The 16,421-nt window shown below is 43.1% G+C and overlaps 1 protein-coding gene across 2 annotated transcripts in view; it reads left to right on the forward strand.

The window, feature by feature from the left end:
* LOC127353826 (aryl hydrocarbon receptor nuclear translocator-like protein 1) overlaps positions 1 to 15,158 on the forward strand; it is a 28,176-nt gene extending 13,018 nt beyond the window's left edge. For both annotated transcript variants that reach the window (XM_051383386.1, XM_051383387.1), the window contains exons 8-20: positions 305 to 462; positions 1,128 to 1,207; positions 1,737 to 1,829; positions 2,255 to 2,372; positions 3,193 to 3,342; positions 6,884 to 7,130; positions 7,627 to 7,733; positions 7,844 to 7,994; positions 8,083 to 8,162; positions 8,296 to 8,404; positions 9,030 to 9,123; positions 10,163 to 10,256; positions 10,342 to 15,158. In XM_051383386.1, the coding sequence (XP_051239346.1) occupies positions 305 to 462; positions 1,128 to 1,207; positions 1,737 to 1,829; positions 2,255 to 2,372; positions 3,193 to 3,342; positions 6,884 to 7,130; positions 7,627 to 7,733; positions 7,844 to 7,994; positions 8,083 to 8,162; positions 8,296 to 8,404; positions 9,030 to 9,123; positions 10,163 to 10,256; positions 10,342 to 10,499 (1,639 nt within the window). In that variant the 3' untranslated portion in view covers positions 10,500 to 15,158. The remainder of the gene's footprint in view (positions 1 to 304; positions 463 to 1,127; positions 1,208 to 1,736; positions 1,830 to 2,254; positions 2,373 to 3,192; positions 3,343 to 6,883; positions 7,131 to 7,626; positions 7,734 to 7,843; positions 7,995 to 8,082; positions 8,163 to 8,295; positions 8,405 to 9,029; positions 9,124 to 10,162; positions 10,257 to 10,341) is intronic.
* Positions 15,159 to 16,421: the final 1,263 nt, after the last annotated feature.

Consider the following 16,421-nt stretch of genomic DNA (forward strand, 5'->3'; position numbering starts at 1 on the left):
CATCTACAGAGAGCAGTGTTTTCTTAGCACTGAGCTAACTGATTTATATCATGTTAGATAAGACTGTGAGGTGATGGATAATCCGCAGTGCAAGAACGCAGCCCATTGAAGGATAACTTGCCCGATTTGCATTCTTGCAGCATGCAGGGTTAGGATTCTGTTTTTTAAACAACAGGTGAAATCCAACCAAAAAGATTTTTGCATACGTTTTTGTTGTTGGACTAATGCCAGCAAGGTGGGACAAGAGGAGAATAATCTGTGTAAAATCTCCGTCTGCTAACGTCTGGTGCTTCTTCCTCCACAGAGAGGCTCACAGCCAGATCGAGAAGCGTCGCAGGGATAAGATGAACAGCTTCATCGACGAGCTCGCGTCACTGGTGCCCACCTGTAACGCCATGTCCCGCAAGCTAGACAAGCTGACTGTCCTGCGCATGGCTGTCCAGCACATGAAGACACTCAGAGGTTAGGATGAACTAATAAAATCACTGTATTTTGTGCCTGGATAGTAACATGGATAGTAACTGCCTTAAAAATAATACTGCCAACATATGATATTCACATAGTATGCACAACTGTCAAAAGAGCGTGAGGTTTCTTTTTTGCAACAATATTGACAGCTCTTTGGCAGAGCTTACTGTTTCTGAATGGGACAATAGAAACTGCATCAGAGATAGAACTGCAAAGCTGAATCTTGTCAGTAAGTCACTTGGCAAAAACAAGCATATTTAAATGTCATCTTCAGCTCTGGGATGGTCATTTTTCACAATGCAATGAGATTTAACTGACAAAATGATTAAAGCTAAGAAAATAACGGGCAGATTAATCAATACCATGGCTGCCGGATATGGTTCAAAAAAATATATTGCAGTTATTTTTCAGTATGATTGACAATTAGTAGGAATGATCATTTTTGCATCACAATTTTAATTTTTACTGAAAAGAACTACTAAAATCATGATGATGTGACTTTCAATTTCAATAATAGTTTTGATTATTTGTGCCGCCCTGATAATTAAGAGGGAATGTATTAGTTGAGCAAATAATCAGTGATTCCCTCGGTACTGAACAATCCTGTTGTCCATCTACAAATATACAATAGCAAAAATGTTGTTTACTTTTGCGTGCAGGTGCAGCCAACCCCTACACAGAGGCCAACTACAAGCCCTCCTTCCTCTCAGACGATGAACTGAAGCACTTGATACTAAGGGTGAGTGCAGTACAACAGATTAGGTATGCAACACTTAAAGGTCCAGTGTGTAGCATTTAGTGGCATCTAGCAGTGTAGTTGCAGATCCCAACTCTCTCGCTTCACCCTCCCCTTCCAAGCACAAAGGGGGGAACGCCTCTATCTAGAGCCAGTGTTTGGTTTGTCCGTTTTGGGCAACTGTAGAAACATGGTGGTTCAACACAACGGCCTCCATGTAAGGTGTTATGAGCATTTTTACACACTGGTCCTTTAATGATATACAGTTTTAGGGGTACATTTTTAAGTAATCTAGATAGACAGCACAATACTTTATTCACCATGCAGTCTACAACATACTCACTTTATTTTTTATCAAAACACCCAGCTGTATGTTATAGAGCTAAATCATGCTGTATCTTAATACTGGACCAAAATAGGAATTTTGAAAGAATTTATATCATTTTCTTAATGAAGAATTGAAATATTGAATTTCCCAATGTTAATTCCTGTGTGTGTCTCTGTGTGTCTCTGTGTGTGTGTGTTAATGCAGGCTGCTGATGGTTTCCTGTTTGTGGTGGGGTGTGACCGTGGAAAGATCCTCTTTGTTTCTGAATCAGTCTACAAGATTCTCAACTACAGCCAGGTACGCCGACAGTGTTAATGTGCATTAACTGCTTTATACCCAGAAGGCTGGTGTGAAGTTGTTGTTAAAGCTGCTCAACCATGAAAGACTTTGCACATGTTTCACATTTACTTTGTTTTGATTCTGATGGTGGTGATAAGATGATAAAATGATTCTTACCAATCAGCAGAATTTCATCACCCTGAATGATCAGATTCTGCTTCAGCAGTTCAGTTTTGAATTAAAGGTTTAAGTTGCCTTGCAGTTTCCCAGAAAAGCTACCTCATCAATTAATTAAAGTAGAATTGCACCAGTGACGTCAGAAGTGTTTGAAGTTGTTTGCAGACGTAGATGTTTAGTGTTAGTAGTTGTGTACTTGTCGGTATTGTTTCCTGTTTGACTTCATTCCCTCTGTTCTCTCTCTGTCTCTCACCCGCCGTCTCCAGAATGACCTGATAGGTCAGAGCCTGTTTGACTACCTTCACCCCAAGGACATAGCCAAGGTCAAAGAGCAGCTGTCCTCTTCCGATACGGCCCCTCGAGAGAGGCTCATTGACGCTAAAAGTAAGCAAGTCCAAATATGCATCATCTCTTGTGTAGAATCCAGAATCTCTTGTGTTTTCTTCCCTTCACCCTGAGTTTACGTCCTAATCTGTGCTGTCCTTACGATACCAGAGAAAACTGTAGCTTTCAGCAATCTCAAGGCTGCCTTCTGACATCAGTAATACAAATATTTATAGTCAATTTCAGTACCTAGTTGTATTGTCTATTGTTAACCAAAAAAACCACTTTGCTGCAGCTGTATATCTCTGTTTTGTGCACAGGGTTTCTTTGTGCTGCAATTTAAAGCAGTGGTACCCCATTGATGGAGCGCTTACAATTTGTATCACAGAGACCTCCTCCTGTTATTGTGGCTAAAGATTCAGCTTCGGGTACCAAAGATTATGCAAGAATAGCATGATTTGATGCTCCTCTGAGATATTTGAGCTTTAATTTTGTAATTTGGCAAAAGGGATTTTACAAAAAAAGAGAAAGGAAGTCTGACAAGAAAATGGTGCAAAATTGAACCCCCATACAGAGGAACAATGGCTAGAAATGGTTAAAATACATTTTCTTTGTTTTTTAAGACCGCAAACACAGCTGGAGGAAAAATAAGCGAAATGGGCGTCATTTAAGACTTAAAATAGAGGCACCGAAAGTACAAAGAGCAATTTAATTTGGCTACATGTTATTTTTCTGTGGTTGGAACATTGTAGACAATAAAAATAATGTTTTGAAAGCTTCTGACTGAACGTGAAATTTATATTTTATATATAAAAAAAACACACACACATGTAGATTGAAAGCTGTTGCCATGTTAACTGTTTTATGTGTGTATTTGCAGCTGGCCTTCCAGTGAAGACAGACATCACCCCTGGTCCATCTAGACTCTGTTCTGGGGCCAGACGGTCGTTTTTCTGCAGGATGAAATGCAACAGACCCTCTGTCAAAGTAGAGGATAAAGACTTTCCCTCCACCTGTTCTAAGAAAAAAGGTACAGCACTGTTCTCTTAAAACATATAAGTGGAGTTGTCTTTGTATAAATGTCACCCACAATCCTCCTCCTAGAATTACATGCTGCCTCTCCCAGCAGGCCTTGTAGGAGCAGCTCTGTGCTGCTCAAAGCGTCTCCCCATCAGTTTTCAACTTTGAGTGCCAGTCAAGGGTACTTATCTCCCTTCAGCCTTTGCCTCACGTACTTAAGACAGTTTTTTTTTTTTTCAGCCTTTCAGTTACCTCCTTATAAAAGCAAAAGCCTGATTTCCTGGTGTGCCTCTTATTCTATTTTTAGAGGCACATCCTTATTAGAACCAGGCATCACACCTCAGTTAGCATGAGAGTGTCTGCATTACACAACCAAGGAAGTTGGCCTCTTTAAGCGCATGTATTTAGTAATGTCTTTACTAAACCCTTATTTAACCAAACTGGCCTGTCAAAGACAGAATCTTGCATACAACTCTATAGCAACACTTCTTATGGCTGCTAAGCTGTTGGATAAGGTGTTGCCCTTCTAGCCACAGTTGAACTGTGATGTCAAAGCAGGGATTTCAAAAGGTAATTATAGCCCAGAGTGATTTAAAATAGCACTAAATGATCAGTGTTTCTGGTCAAATGTGAGTAGATAGTCATGGGACTGATAATTGCTGGAATGAATGAATGCAGTTTTCACTCTTGTAGTTGTTTTCATTTGGACCAAAAAAAATAAAAATGATACTCTATATACCTCACATGTACGAACATATTTGTTCTTTAGTGGCTTGTACGACTGATTAAGGAGAACTAGCGGCATCCACCAGTCTTCTCTTATTTTGAATGATCTGCTGTCTGCAGTTTACTATCAGAGGACTTTTGCTTTTGAATTGATGCTTAAATCATATATCATCATCATCATCTATTATAACAGAATACTGTGCTCGGTCTGCTTTGCCTTCAGACCACAAACACACTAGAGTGGAAGAGCTTTGAAGTCAAACCGAGGCTCACCTTTTCAGGCACTCTCGGTCCGGTTCTGTAGCTCGTATCAGAGTTCAAGTCGCGGCTTTCAAACCGTGCTAAGTGAACGCACCAGGGTTCAAGTTATGTATGAAAGCACCCCGAGTCAACTTTGCACACGATGATTTTTTAGCAGAACACTAATGGTGCAGTGTTACATCACTTGGAGGTTGGGACACACTAGGTAGGAAAATAAAAAATTGAAGTTCTAGATGGCATCGGAAGCAGGGTACTGTCCTGGCAAATGGTAACACACAGGGGACACACAACTTTTGTAGTTCCTTTATATACCACAGAAATGTCAGTTGAGCCATAATGCACGAAACGACAGCCTGAATTATTCAGCATCACCATGAATTCATTGTCTGCTAATGAGACTCAAGCTTTTAGCAAGATATAAGTCTTTATCTCGTCAAACTTTAGGAGGGTTTGTTTTCTGGAGAGCTTCCTCTTTCTGTCCAGCTCATTGCGTCATCTGTGCTGCAGTGGCCTGAGAGCAGATGAAACATATGGCTTGTCGCCCTGCTTAGTTACTGATGGGGTGAACTGGAGTGTAAACTAAGTGTCTTTTATAGTCAGAAGAACATTTGCAGGCCATTCGAGCTCAGTCACGCATTGGTTGCGTCACCATTTTAGCTGAATATTTCATAGAGGCAAACTTTATTCTCCCTCTGATGTCGTGCTTTGTGTTTCACTGTGGGAGGAAAAAGAGTTAAGTTTTGAAAATTAAATAGAAAAAAAAAAAACAAGCACATAATTTAGAAAAAGGCAAGTAAGATAGTTGATAGTTCAGTCCTGCAGGACCACCCAGAATATGTCTGTTAGAGGGTTAAGTTCAGTAAACACGTCACATATAGTTCATTTACGAAGGTGTTAACTCCAGTCCAGAACTCACGCCTACATCTTAGACAAGCTTTCATCTATTCCTGGAAGAAAGTTTTGCAAGATTACTACTGCTTCAGTGAAGAGCATGAAGCATTTGAACTGTAGCAGCCCCTGCCTAATACATATTGAACAAGAATATATCAACTCACTGCTAACCGCCAAGACATTCCTGATGTGTGTGATGCAGTTCCTTCTTTCCCATCTAAAGTAGATGTGCAGCTACATGGATTGTCTTGTATACACTAGATAACACACCCCTTTGCAATAGTTCAGTGTTAAAATACTTTATTACTATTTTACAGGGACCCAGGAAATGGAGAGATTATTATTTTAAACTTGGAACCTGCTGGTACTTAAACAAGTCTGTTCAAGTCTGTCTGTACAGGATGCAGGCCGAGTGTGAACCTATTGTGACGTCACCCATTGGTTTATGGAGACCGCTTTGGCATTATGTCTGTTACCATGGTGATTTTTTGCCACAAGCAGCAGTGACGTACTGCGAGTTGGGTTTCTACTCATCCGTAGCAGGAAACAATGGCGGCTCGCCTGGTCACACACATACACACACATACACACACATACATACACACACACACACACACACACACACACACACACACACCCTCACCCAAGGAATGAAACTCTGTCTGTAGTTGTTGCAATGAGATGAATGTTATGCTGCGTATATTAAACTAAATCATTTAGAGTCCTAATCTTAAACCTTGGACTGAGATGAGAGTCATTTAATGGTACATTGCAGTTCAGCCTAGCCTGAGCATTTTCTAATTTACTTCCTGTTGTGGATGATGTAAGGGAATATCTAGCTGTGGTTATTTACTGTGTGAAGGCAAACTGCTCCTCTAGGGACGAATGTTACTCCCCTGGGAAGCAGGAGGGTTTTTAAGCAGAAACTAAATGTGGTTGTGAAGTGAAACATGGATTGTGCTCATTCATTTTTTAAAAGAACAATGTCAAAATGCATTAAACAACGTCCTGAGCAGCATTTTGGTCTAAAATAATATTTCTAGATGTAGCTTTATTATGTTGGTAGCTGGTTGTAAATCTTAACACACAATAATATTATGTCAAAACAGAAAAATAAAGCAAGCAAACAATAAAGCACACTATTTTGTAGCTTCAGACAGTATTTCGTTTTTTTTACATGTTCAGTTTACAAAGAATGATTTTATCTCATCTGTTTTTAATCATTCTGTGGAACCGTCATATTCAAACTCTTAAAGACAGCATGAAAGATCTTAAATGTGGCTTTCTGAATCCTGTTTTGTAAAGATTTCCACACTCGCTGTAGATCAGTGCAGTATATCATTTTATCTTGCAAGTTTTCGGTCTGTCTGACTTTCATCAGAGGATACAAAATACAGCAATGTGACAGGCAGGTGCAAAAAAACAGTCCGAATCATTGACAGGAAGCATAACACTGTACTGTGTGCAAAATCCTGTTTTATAACAGTTTCAAATGTGATCAGCCAATCAGAGCTGATTTATAATCGTAAATGTAATTCAGCTCACTGAACTGTAAGACTCTCCCATCATCCTCGCAGCATGGGGATGGCATCCCACTAAGATGGTCCAAGTCCATTTCCAGTTATAACCTCTAACGCTGCGTCTCCCCCCCACCCCACCCCACCTCGTTACAGCGGACCGTAAGAGCTTCTGCACCATCCACAGCACGGGCTACCTGAAGAGCTGGCCGCCCACCAAGATGGGTCTCGACGAGGACAACGAGCCCGACAACGAGGGCTGCAACCTGAGCTGCCTGGTGGCCATCGGCCGCCTGCACCCCCACATCGTCCCCCAACCCAGCCTGGCAGACATCAGGGTGAAGCCCACCGAGTATGTCTCCCGGCACGCTATCGACGGCAAATTCGTCTTCGTTGACCAGAGGTGAGACGCGTGAGAACTCTCTTGGATCAAACTGAGACTAAGGTTGCGCTTCAACTGTGACCTACTTAGCTTTGATTTGGGGTTGATGATGGGAATATAAAGTTCAGCATGTGCCAAGTCCTAAGCAGTTAAGCTTCCTTGGCTTATCTCTGTGTTTATTTCTGGAGTCTGTAGTGTAGGGTTGTTGTAAACATGTTTAGAACATTTTGTTCTCACTTGGGAAAATATAAGAAAGCAGGAAAGAGGTCCACAGTGACTGTGCATAGATAGAGAGTGATAGAGATAGTGGCCACAAGTGGAACTGGCTGTATATACTGTATTGTAGAAGCTGTTTGGTGGTTAACTGGCCCTTGTTGGTGACACAAGTTTGACTCCCATCTAAGACTCCAGAACATTCAGAGTCTATTTAAAAAAAAATCAATTACAAAGGACAAAAGGCAGGGGAGGCACAGGTTTGAATAACCACAACCTTTCTCCATTTTATCTGTCCCTCCAGAGCCACAGCCATCCTAGCCTACCTGCCCCAGGAGCTGCTGGGAACCTCCTTCTACGAGTATTTCCACCAGGATGACATCGGCCACCTGGCAGAGTGCCACAGACAAGGTACCTGCCGAGGGATCGACAAAGTAACTTAACGGCTGTTAATGGTGCAGCCACTAAGCCGAGTGAATGAGTCCAGTCTTCAATACGTCTGTGTTTTTTTCTGTCCACAGTGCTGCAGATGAGAGAGAAGATCAACACCAACTGTTACAAATTCAAGATCAAAGACGGCTCCTTCATCACGCTGAGGAGCCGATGGTTCAGCTTCATGAACCCCTGGACCAAGGAGGTGGAGTACATCGTCTCCACCAACACTGTCGTCTCGTAAGTAGCCGAGGACACTCACACCTCCATACCAGAACATACCAGAACATACCAGAACATGTCCACATGTGTGTGTTAATCTCTCCAGGTGTCCTATGATGGAAGGATCAGATTACCCTCAATCTGCGGCCTCGCCACAGAGCATGGATAGTGTTCTCACCTCAGAGGGTAAAATACCACTTTACACCATTCCTTCATGTTCAGCTAATTTATTTTAAAAAAGACACTGACGTTGTCACTAATGCCCTGCAGTGGGTCACAATAAATAAAATCTCCTGTTCTGATTGCTGTTGATTGGCAGGTGGAGGAAGGCGGGCGCTACAGACGGTGCCCGGCATCCCCGGCGGCACGAGAGCGGGAGCCGGCAAGATCGGACGCATGATAGCAGAGGAAGTGATGGAGATCCAGAGGTGAGAGCACATGGAATTGGTGTATTTTTCAGTCTGTTTGTCCTTGCCTGGAAAATCTCTGTGGCCTAGTTTTTCATGATGATGGCGATGGAGGCGACACGCAGAGAGATGTTATGGCGTGATCAGATATCAGAAGCCAGCTCTACGTGCTTGGCAAATGGGGAAACTCACATGACATAAAATACGCAGGACTTGACCTTTTTACAGAACATTTCACTTTGTATGTATTGAATCGTTTCTGTGAAAAGGCGACACAATGAAAGAAGCGCCACAAGTCGTTTGCAGTGTAAAACAGGACATTGTGTTCATACTGCAGGCTCTCCCGCTCAGTTCTGAATCCTCCAGGCTAACGCTGACTCAGATAGCTGCTGTGGTGCTAAAATTACACCAGTTATTTCCACTGATAGATATAATATCTACTTATTGTCATGGCAACGCTGACAAATTCCGGTACAAGTGTTTAAAATATGCTGCATGTAGGTCCCATGTATCAGGATCTGGATGTAATTGTACCTTTTATCGAGGTTGGAATGAACAACCGTGACTCAGGGCAGGTTTTTGCGGCTGAGATTGAGGCGAAGTGTGTTTCAGAGTCATTGCAACCATCTGTGTGTGTCTCTATCAGGATTCGAGGTTCCTCCCCCTCCAGCTGTGGCTCCAGCCCCTTGAACATCACCAGCACCCCTCCACCCGACACCTGTTCTCCAGGGGGCAAGAAGGTAACACACACACACACACACTCTGTTTATATGGTCCTTTATAAAGTTGGTTGATAGCATTTTACCAATCAGATCCACTTATTGAATAGCAGCAGAATATAGAAGGCAGACACACAGCAGTTGAGTGATTCCTATAAAACTGACGTGACCCAATCAGCTGGATCGTTTTGCTATGAGACTCACCACTCTGTAGTCCTTGTGGAACTACAAAACACACGGTCCACTCACAGATGAAGAGTGACTTTACAGAGTGGCGTTTCTTTGTATAACAAACGATCTTTAGTACACGAGTACATACAGTAGCCTTTAGTTAGCATAATATCCACAGTCAGGTTTTATTTTGCCCTTGAGTAAGTTAACGAAGTAAACCTCGGCGGTGAACGTGACAGTCAGCAGGAGCTAAAAATGCTAGGCCTATAACACTGAATGTTTTGTACATTGCTCTTTGCTTATGAAAAACTGTGAGGTTTAGAGATCTGGTGGCCTCAGAGCTTAGTGAACCCAGGTGTTTTGCCAAAATGGAACCGGTTATCAGAACCCAGCCTTAGTCCTTGAAGTAGTTTTTATTTGATCAAATTGCCCAAATGTTTCAGAATATCAGATCTTTGGCTAAAACTTTGTATCTTGTTTGTTCGTCTGAAAGCTGCAGTGTTAAGACGACAGGTTGTGTTTCTACTGGGGGTCATGTGCCGGACTATTTCTTGGCTTTGAACAGTGACTGCCTGGAGTCTTGTTATCACTGTGAGGTTGTCAGGCAATAAGCAGAGACTCCGGGAAGTCACTGTGAAAGCCAACAAGCGTATTTCCAAAAACTGAAAACTTGAAACTGATCTGCGTTCACAGTTAACTGATACGTGTGTGTGTGTGTGTGTGTGTGTGTGTGTGTGTGTGTGTGTGTGTGTGTGTGTGTGTGTGTGTGTGTGTGTGTGTGTGTGTGTGTGTGTGTGTGTGTGTGTGTGTGTGTGTGTGTGTGTGTGTGTGTGTGTGTGTGTGTGTGTGTGTGTGTGTGTGTGTGTGTGTGTGTGTGTCACGTCTATAGATTCAGAATGGAGGGACACCCGAGCTGCCAAGCACAGGGATCATTCCTGGACCTGATTCTGTAGGCTACCCCTACTCCAACCAGTCCATCATGAGTAAGTCGCACACAAACATACACACTAAACACACTTTCTTGTCGTTTATTTGAGTGTTTTCTCAATGACTCCGTCCTCCGTCCAGGTGACAACTCCCACCTGAGCATAGACATCATGGACGACCCCGGCTCCAGCAGCCCCAGCAACGACGAGGCGGCCATGGCGGTCATCATGTCCCTGCTGGAGGCGGACGCCGGCCTGGGCGGCCCCGTCGACTTCAGTGACCTGCCCTGGCCTTTGTGAGGAAGCTGGAAGGGAAGAGGCGGAGGGAGAGAGGGAGAACTCCCTCTTAGCACCAGAGCCACCGATGGAGAGAGTTCAGTCAGCTGGAATTCTGGCCGCCATGTTTCCTGCCCTCCCTACACAACTACACTGCAAACAGTGTCCATCTCAAACAAATGATATTTTAAATCGGAAAAGGCTGTAGATACTGAACATTTTACACACACTTGAGGAGACGAGGCTCTCGCTGTTGTTTGGATTACACTCCTACTTTTTGATTCATCATTCCCTGTAGGCGGACAAGTGACCCTGAATTTTTGGGGGGCACACAGAAGGATTTTTATATAAAAATCTGGCTCCAGATGGCGTGTTAAGATGATCCTTTTTGCAGTGTCAGTTGCCTGCAGACGAGGCGTTCCCTAACATTGCCACGGCGAGAGACCATTACTCTAACAATAGTGCAGCAAATGGAATCTCAAGTTACAGGACTGCGGTGCTAACGTGTCTGCTGATGGACTGAACTCTGTCTAACCGTGGCTCTGGGCCCTGTCATCGCCAGGTCTACAGCCAACCACCCAAACCAACACAGGACTCCGTTCACAGACAGCGGTTGAAGTTTTGACACGGAGGTTGGAGTGGTGTCGGGTGGGGAGCGCTCGATTTCCGCCTCCTGTCGAAGCCCTCTCTTCATCTCTGACCGTACGTTCCAAGTCTCCTCGCAGGATGTCGATTGGCTGTTTTTCGCCAGCTGATCTCCAGCATGGGAAATGAACACACAGCAGTTACCCTCTGGAGATTTGTTTGGAAGATTCTTAGAGGTTCTTTATTCCGAAGCCACAAGATTCCACAAGCAGGTGAACTTCAGTTCATTCAAACGATGACAAACTCCTTTCTGAGAAAGCCACCTAGCTGCTGTTTTCTAAACTAACATGAACGCTGACACATTTAGCTCCAAGCTACTCTAAAGCTCATCCTCGCTAGATTATATTTTCCCAGAAGAATAGATTCTGTATTTTTCCTGAGTTTAAAACAGATTCATTTCTGCCTAAAACTACCTACAGTACCTCAGTAAGTTCAGTAAGTGTGATTCGACCCAAGCACGCCCAAATAGAGCGAGAGCATCGACACTGGCAGCAGCGTGATGCGTCACCAATCAACAAAAGGAGAAAGAAGTGTTGTATGAGCTTCAACTTCCACGTTGGGCCCGTAAACCGCGAGTCCTTATCTCGCTGAGACAACCGACTTCCTGCCACACGCGAGAATGATCGACTGATTCGGCTCTTGTAGTCTGGTGGCTCAAATTCTAATAATACAAAGCATCATGTTGGAGTGTTTCTCACCCGCAGACAAATATGATCTTTGTTTAACCTTGCTGCCTTTTTGGGCCAGTTTGAGTCGATCCCTGAATCCACCTCACAGCCCGACGCTGTTCCTGCAGGGGGGGGTGAGCTGTGTCCCAGTCCCATACTTCATGCTAACTCTAAGAAGTTGGAGGTTCACAACTAGACGGTATCCAGAATAGCTGAGTGAGCACCAGGAAGAGTTAAAAGTTGCAACATCTTGATTGCTGTATAATCTCCTGTTAGTATGAAACAGTTGCATATGTTGATTTCTTGTGTGCTAACAAACAAAAACATTAATAAGTACATAGTGTATACTGTACACAGTCAGTCTGTAGTATGGAATCGGGACACAGCTTTGGCATCAGCCCTGTGACAGACCCACGACCTGTCCAGGGTGTCTCTCACCCTGTGCATGCTGGGAGAAGGTGCACCTCCCAGCAGAGGGATGGACTGTTCACACTCTGGTTGCCTCAAAAGAAAACGATGATTATGACGCATCATGTGATCAGTGCTGATCAGATCCACTTAGGCGATGCAACAGGCCCCCACACCGCACATCATTTGGACCCAGTTCTGTGATTAGAAACCATCAGGACTTGTGAAGACCTCTACTGCTTTGTTCTCCTGCACATTTTAGCCTCTCAGTGTTGACAGCAAACGGCTGGAGTGAAGCTCTGACGACTGTTACAACAAAGAATCCGACTTTAACGGATTGAAGGAGGTTAGCTGAGTCTGGTGCGAGCAGCAGGTGTGTGTGTTGGGGACTGTAACGGCGCGCTTGGCGTCTCTGCGGACGTTTTCCAGTCTCAAAAGAGAGCAATTCAACTGCAACCCAAGACAATTCAAGCGCTCCTCCACGAGGAAATGTTCTCCACTGCCATTTTACCGAGGTCTGCTCCTCACACACGGCTCTTTACAGGTAAACACATGCTGGCAGGCTAATTAGCATTAGCCCGCTAACGTAAAAAACCTGGTGGTCTGGGTCACAGGGTCTCCTCATCTTCACCTCGACACCCATATGAAGCACTTAAGATGCGGTTAAGACTGTCAGTCACTAAGCTCTATTCCCTCAACAGGAGGGCTGACTCTGGATCAGTACTCTGATTCAGAACAGGCCCTGAGAACAGATTTCTTTGCCTTTTGTGACCTGAATATTTAAAAAACGGACCCAACGTGTCCGTCATCAGTACCTGGGCTTGAATTTAGGAGCAGCCCCCGTCTAACTTGTTTTGCTGGAGTTGGGAGAAGTTAAAGAAAAAATACCTCTGAGTTCAATTCTGCTGCAAAAATGACAGATTTACAGTATGTGGATTTCTTTTCTTTTTTTTTAATCCTGCAGTTACTCATGAATTTGGTCTGTTTTTAGCACTTGATAATACACAGATGTACTCTGTGGCTACACATAACTGTCAATGCAAACTACCTTGTTAGCAGAGAGGGCTATAACGTAGACAGGGGGCGAGTATAGAAACAGGTAAATGTCGTAGAGATCCAGCAGAGTGGGACTTTGTAACGGGGACAACAGGACATTCTCCGATCATGTCCTGTGACAACAAACAGGGTCGGGAGGGACGGCCAGGAACGTCTGAATGGAATTCTTCATTTCAGTGTCCCGTTTTTTCCTCCATCATAATGAATATCCTCAACAAGACCTCTTCACCTCGCCAGCTCTCTGCCGCCTGCTGACCTTTTGTCAGAGTGTGGTTAGAGGTGGACACGTTGACAGGAGTCTCAGCTGTCCTGCTTGCCTGCCTGCCTGTGTGGAATATACATTTTAAATGCATTTGATGTTCTGAATGCATTTGTAAAAAATGATTTCAATTAACGCCAAAATGTCTCAAGAAAAAGTAATCCAGGAAAGATCCCAACTGAGAGATATTTTACAGGATAGATGTGAAATGTTTATATATATATATATATATATATATATATATATATATATATATATATATATATATTGTCTCCAATATATAGAATAGAAAGGAAAAATGTGCTGTAATACACTGAAAGTGCATTTTAGGTGCATTGTTAATCCATTTAACAGTAAAGTAAAACGAAGTGGCCACCTTTTTACATATTCGAATGCATTTTGCAAATATGCATCGTGTGTGTAAGCCTGCTTCTTGTTTGTGCCTCTCATCATTTACATTCTAGTCTCAGCAGCTAAGCAGAATCCCCAACGCACAGAGCTGTGTAACAACACTCACTGCTGTTCTGAAGGTATCCAGTCTTCAAAAGGCTCGTCCAGTCACCTGGGTGAATAAATGATTAAAAAAAGAAGATTTATAGTTTGCAAATTGCAACTTTAGTTCCTAATCCAGGTAGCTGGAAATGACATAACTTCTAGTTTGCTCTCTACCGCAAAAGAAGAATAATTAATTCTGTATGAAAAAGAAAATAGCACTAAATGCCCCTGAAAATGAAAGTTTCCTTAATCCGCTTCTCACAGTGAGCGAGGAGCTCCTGGAGGTTTTTCTTCCTGCTTTTCTCTCTGGTTTGAAGTGGGCGGGGCTCAGTTGGAAAAAGGTGATGTCACATATTGTCTCATTTGATCCAGAATCTGGTGACGGTTGGTGGGTCGTTTGGTCGCTGTCAGTCAGATCTGATCAAACCACACCCACATGGTCCTGAGTGAGCAGATTCATTGAGTTCTTTAGCGTTGACCTCTTTTCCCCCCTAACTCCTCATCGTTGTTTGGACTATTTAATATCATAAAGTAATCAAGTTTCCAGAACAGCAGCAAGTGTTGTTCAGTGACTTTTCTCACCTCCAGGGATATTTGTGTAAAAAAAAAACCCAACAACAACAAACAGATGCTTGGCTGTATGACTTCAGTACAATGTTAATTCATGAGAGGGCACAAACTGGGCAAACAGATTTTCTTTCCATGTGGGTAGAAAGTTTTTAATCTCTGACTTTGACGTCAACCAGTTGTGGCTGAACATCCAATCCAGGATGCAAAAGTCCAAGACGCAGCAGTTCCTCTGCTACTCATCTGTAAACCCCTCGGTCAGTGTACAGTTGGGTTCAAACAGGACTGTTACCTGCCAGGCTCAGGCCCCCCCCCTTCCTCCTGTCCTCCTCCAATCACTCAGCAGCTGGCGAGGTCCCCTCTGTATCTGTTCTAGTGGTTTTCTGTTTCAATGTTTTTACGCTACACACTACAATAAAGTGTCCCCCTTGTTGATATGCCCCTCCCCACCTGACAATAATGTATCAAATCTTTAAATATTATCATGTTAAGAGTATACTTTATGCAAATATATATGAGTATGATGAGTGTATTGTATGTATCAGCAGTGAAATATTTTTAAAATAAAATTATTTGTTTCTGTCATTCTGTGTCTGTTACTAGCTTTATTGCTGATCCATAGAACATTGTCTTGAGCGGGTGGAGGTCTTCTCTGCGTGTTCATTCATGACTCCGGCTCTCCTCTCTCAGCCAATCAGTGCAGCCCGGTGGTATTTTTATATAATGTTGCCATCCAGCTGCTGGAAGCTCTGTACACAGAGAGCGAGATGCTGAATGTTGCCACTGCTTTCACAAGCGTCTTTATTAACCAGGAATGGAGGTCTGTGAATAGAACACTCGTGTATACACCCCTGATGCTCAGAAGGTGATTTTTATTTCCATTATTTGTTACAGAGTTAGTATTCAGTCTCGGGAAACCCTGTAAGCTTAATCGTGGTTTGATATTTGCGGGCCAAAAAGTTATTTAAAGCATGAGCATACACTTTGAACTCGTGCATTAAATAATCATAGTTACCGGGGAAGCAGCTCATCCATATTTAATCTCCGATCCTCATTCCAGAGTCAGGTCATCTCCAGCTATTGAACGCTGCTTTCATCCCCTGCCAAACCTTCACAAAACCTCCCACACTGGTTTAAAAGTTAAAGCTCAAAAGGTTCCTGGTTTTGGTTCTGTGCCTCGGAGTGCAACTAGTTTGTCTTTTTCACAGCAGCCATTTTGACATGAAATAGGGTAAACACAGGTGTTCCCAGTGATGCTAATTAAGGCTCAGTTTCATTTAGTGTAGCAGAGCCAACAGCTGCACTTGACCCTGTTTGACCTGAATGGAACAGAACCTTAATTAGGGTCATTGGTAACACCTGAGTTTACCCTACTATTTCATGCTGCTGTGAAAAAGGTCTATCATCTTTAACTGCTCAGATATATTCTAGTTACATCACTGCTCCCTGCGGCTTGTGTGTGTATTCCTACATCAGTTTACAGTACTGTTCTTCAAAGGAACGTCCTCTATCGCGGTGTGATGATGAAGCAATAACGCTGCACCAGCCTGAATATTTCTGTAGAGATGCTGAGTCATTACACAGTGATCAGATCAGACTTTACACCAGTGGTTCCCGAGAAAGCTTTAAAAAATATACACAGTAGGGCTATATCTCAGCATCTGGTTCACTTCTGTGAGGAACAGTAAATGGAAATTGTAGAACAACGGCCAAGCGTCGGGGACAAGAACACACTGAATTTGTCAAAAGAGACGTCTGTAAGATTAAATGTATGGTTGAAAGTGATTTTTATAATACAGTGAGAGAGTTGAATAAAGGGTCCCCTAAACAAGAAATAATTGCTCAAAA

This window comes from Dicentrarchus labrax, unplaced genomic scaffold (genome assembly GCF_905237075.1).
Source record: "Dicentrarchus labrax unplaced genomic scaffold, dlabrax2021, whole genome shotgun sequence".
NCBI lineage: Eukaryota > Metazoa > Chordata > Actinopteri > Moronidae > Dicentrarchus > Dicentrarchus labrax.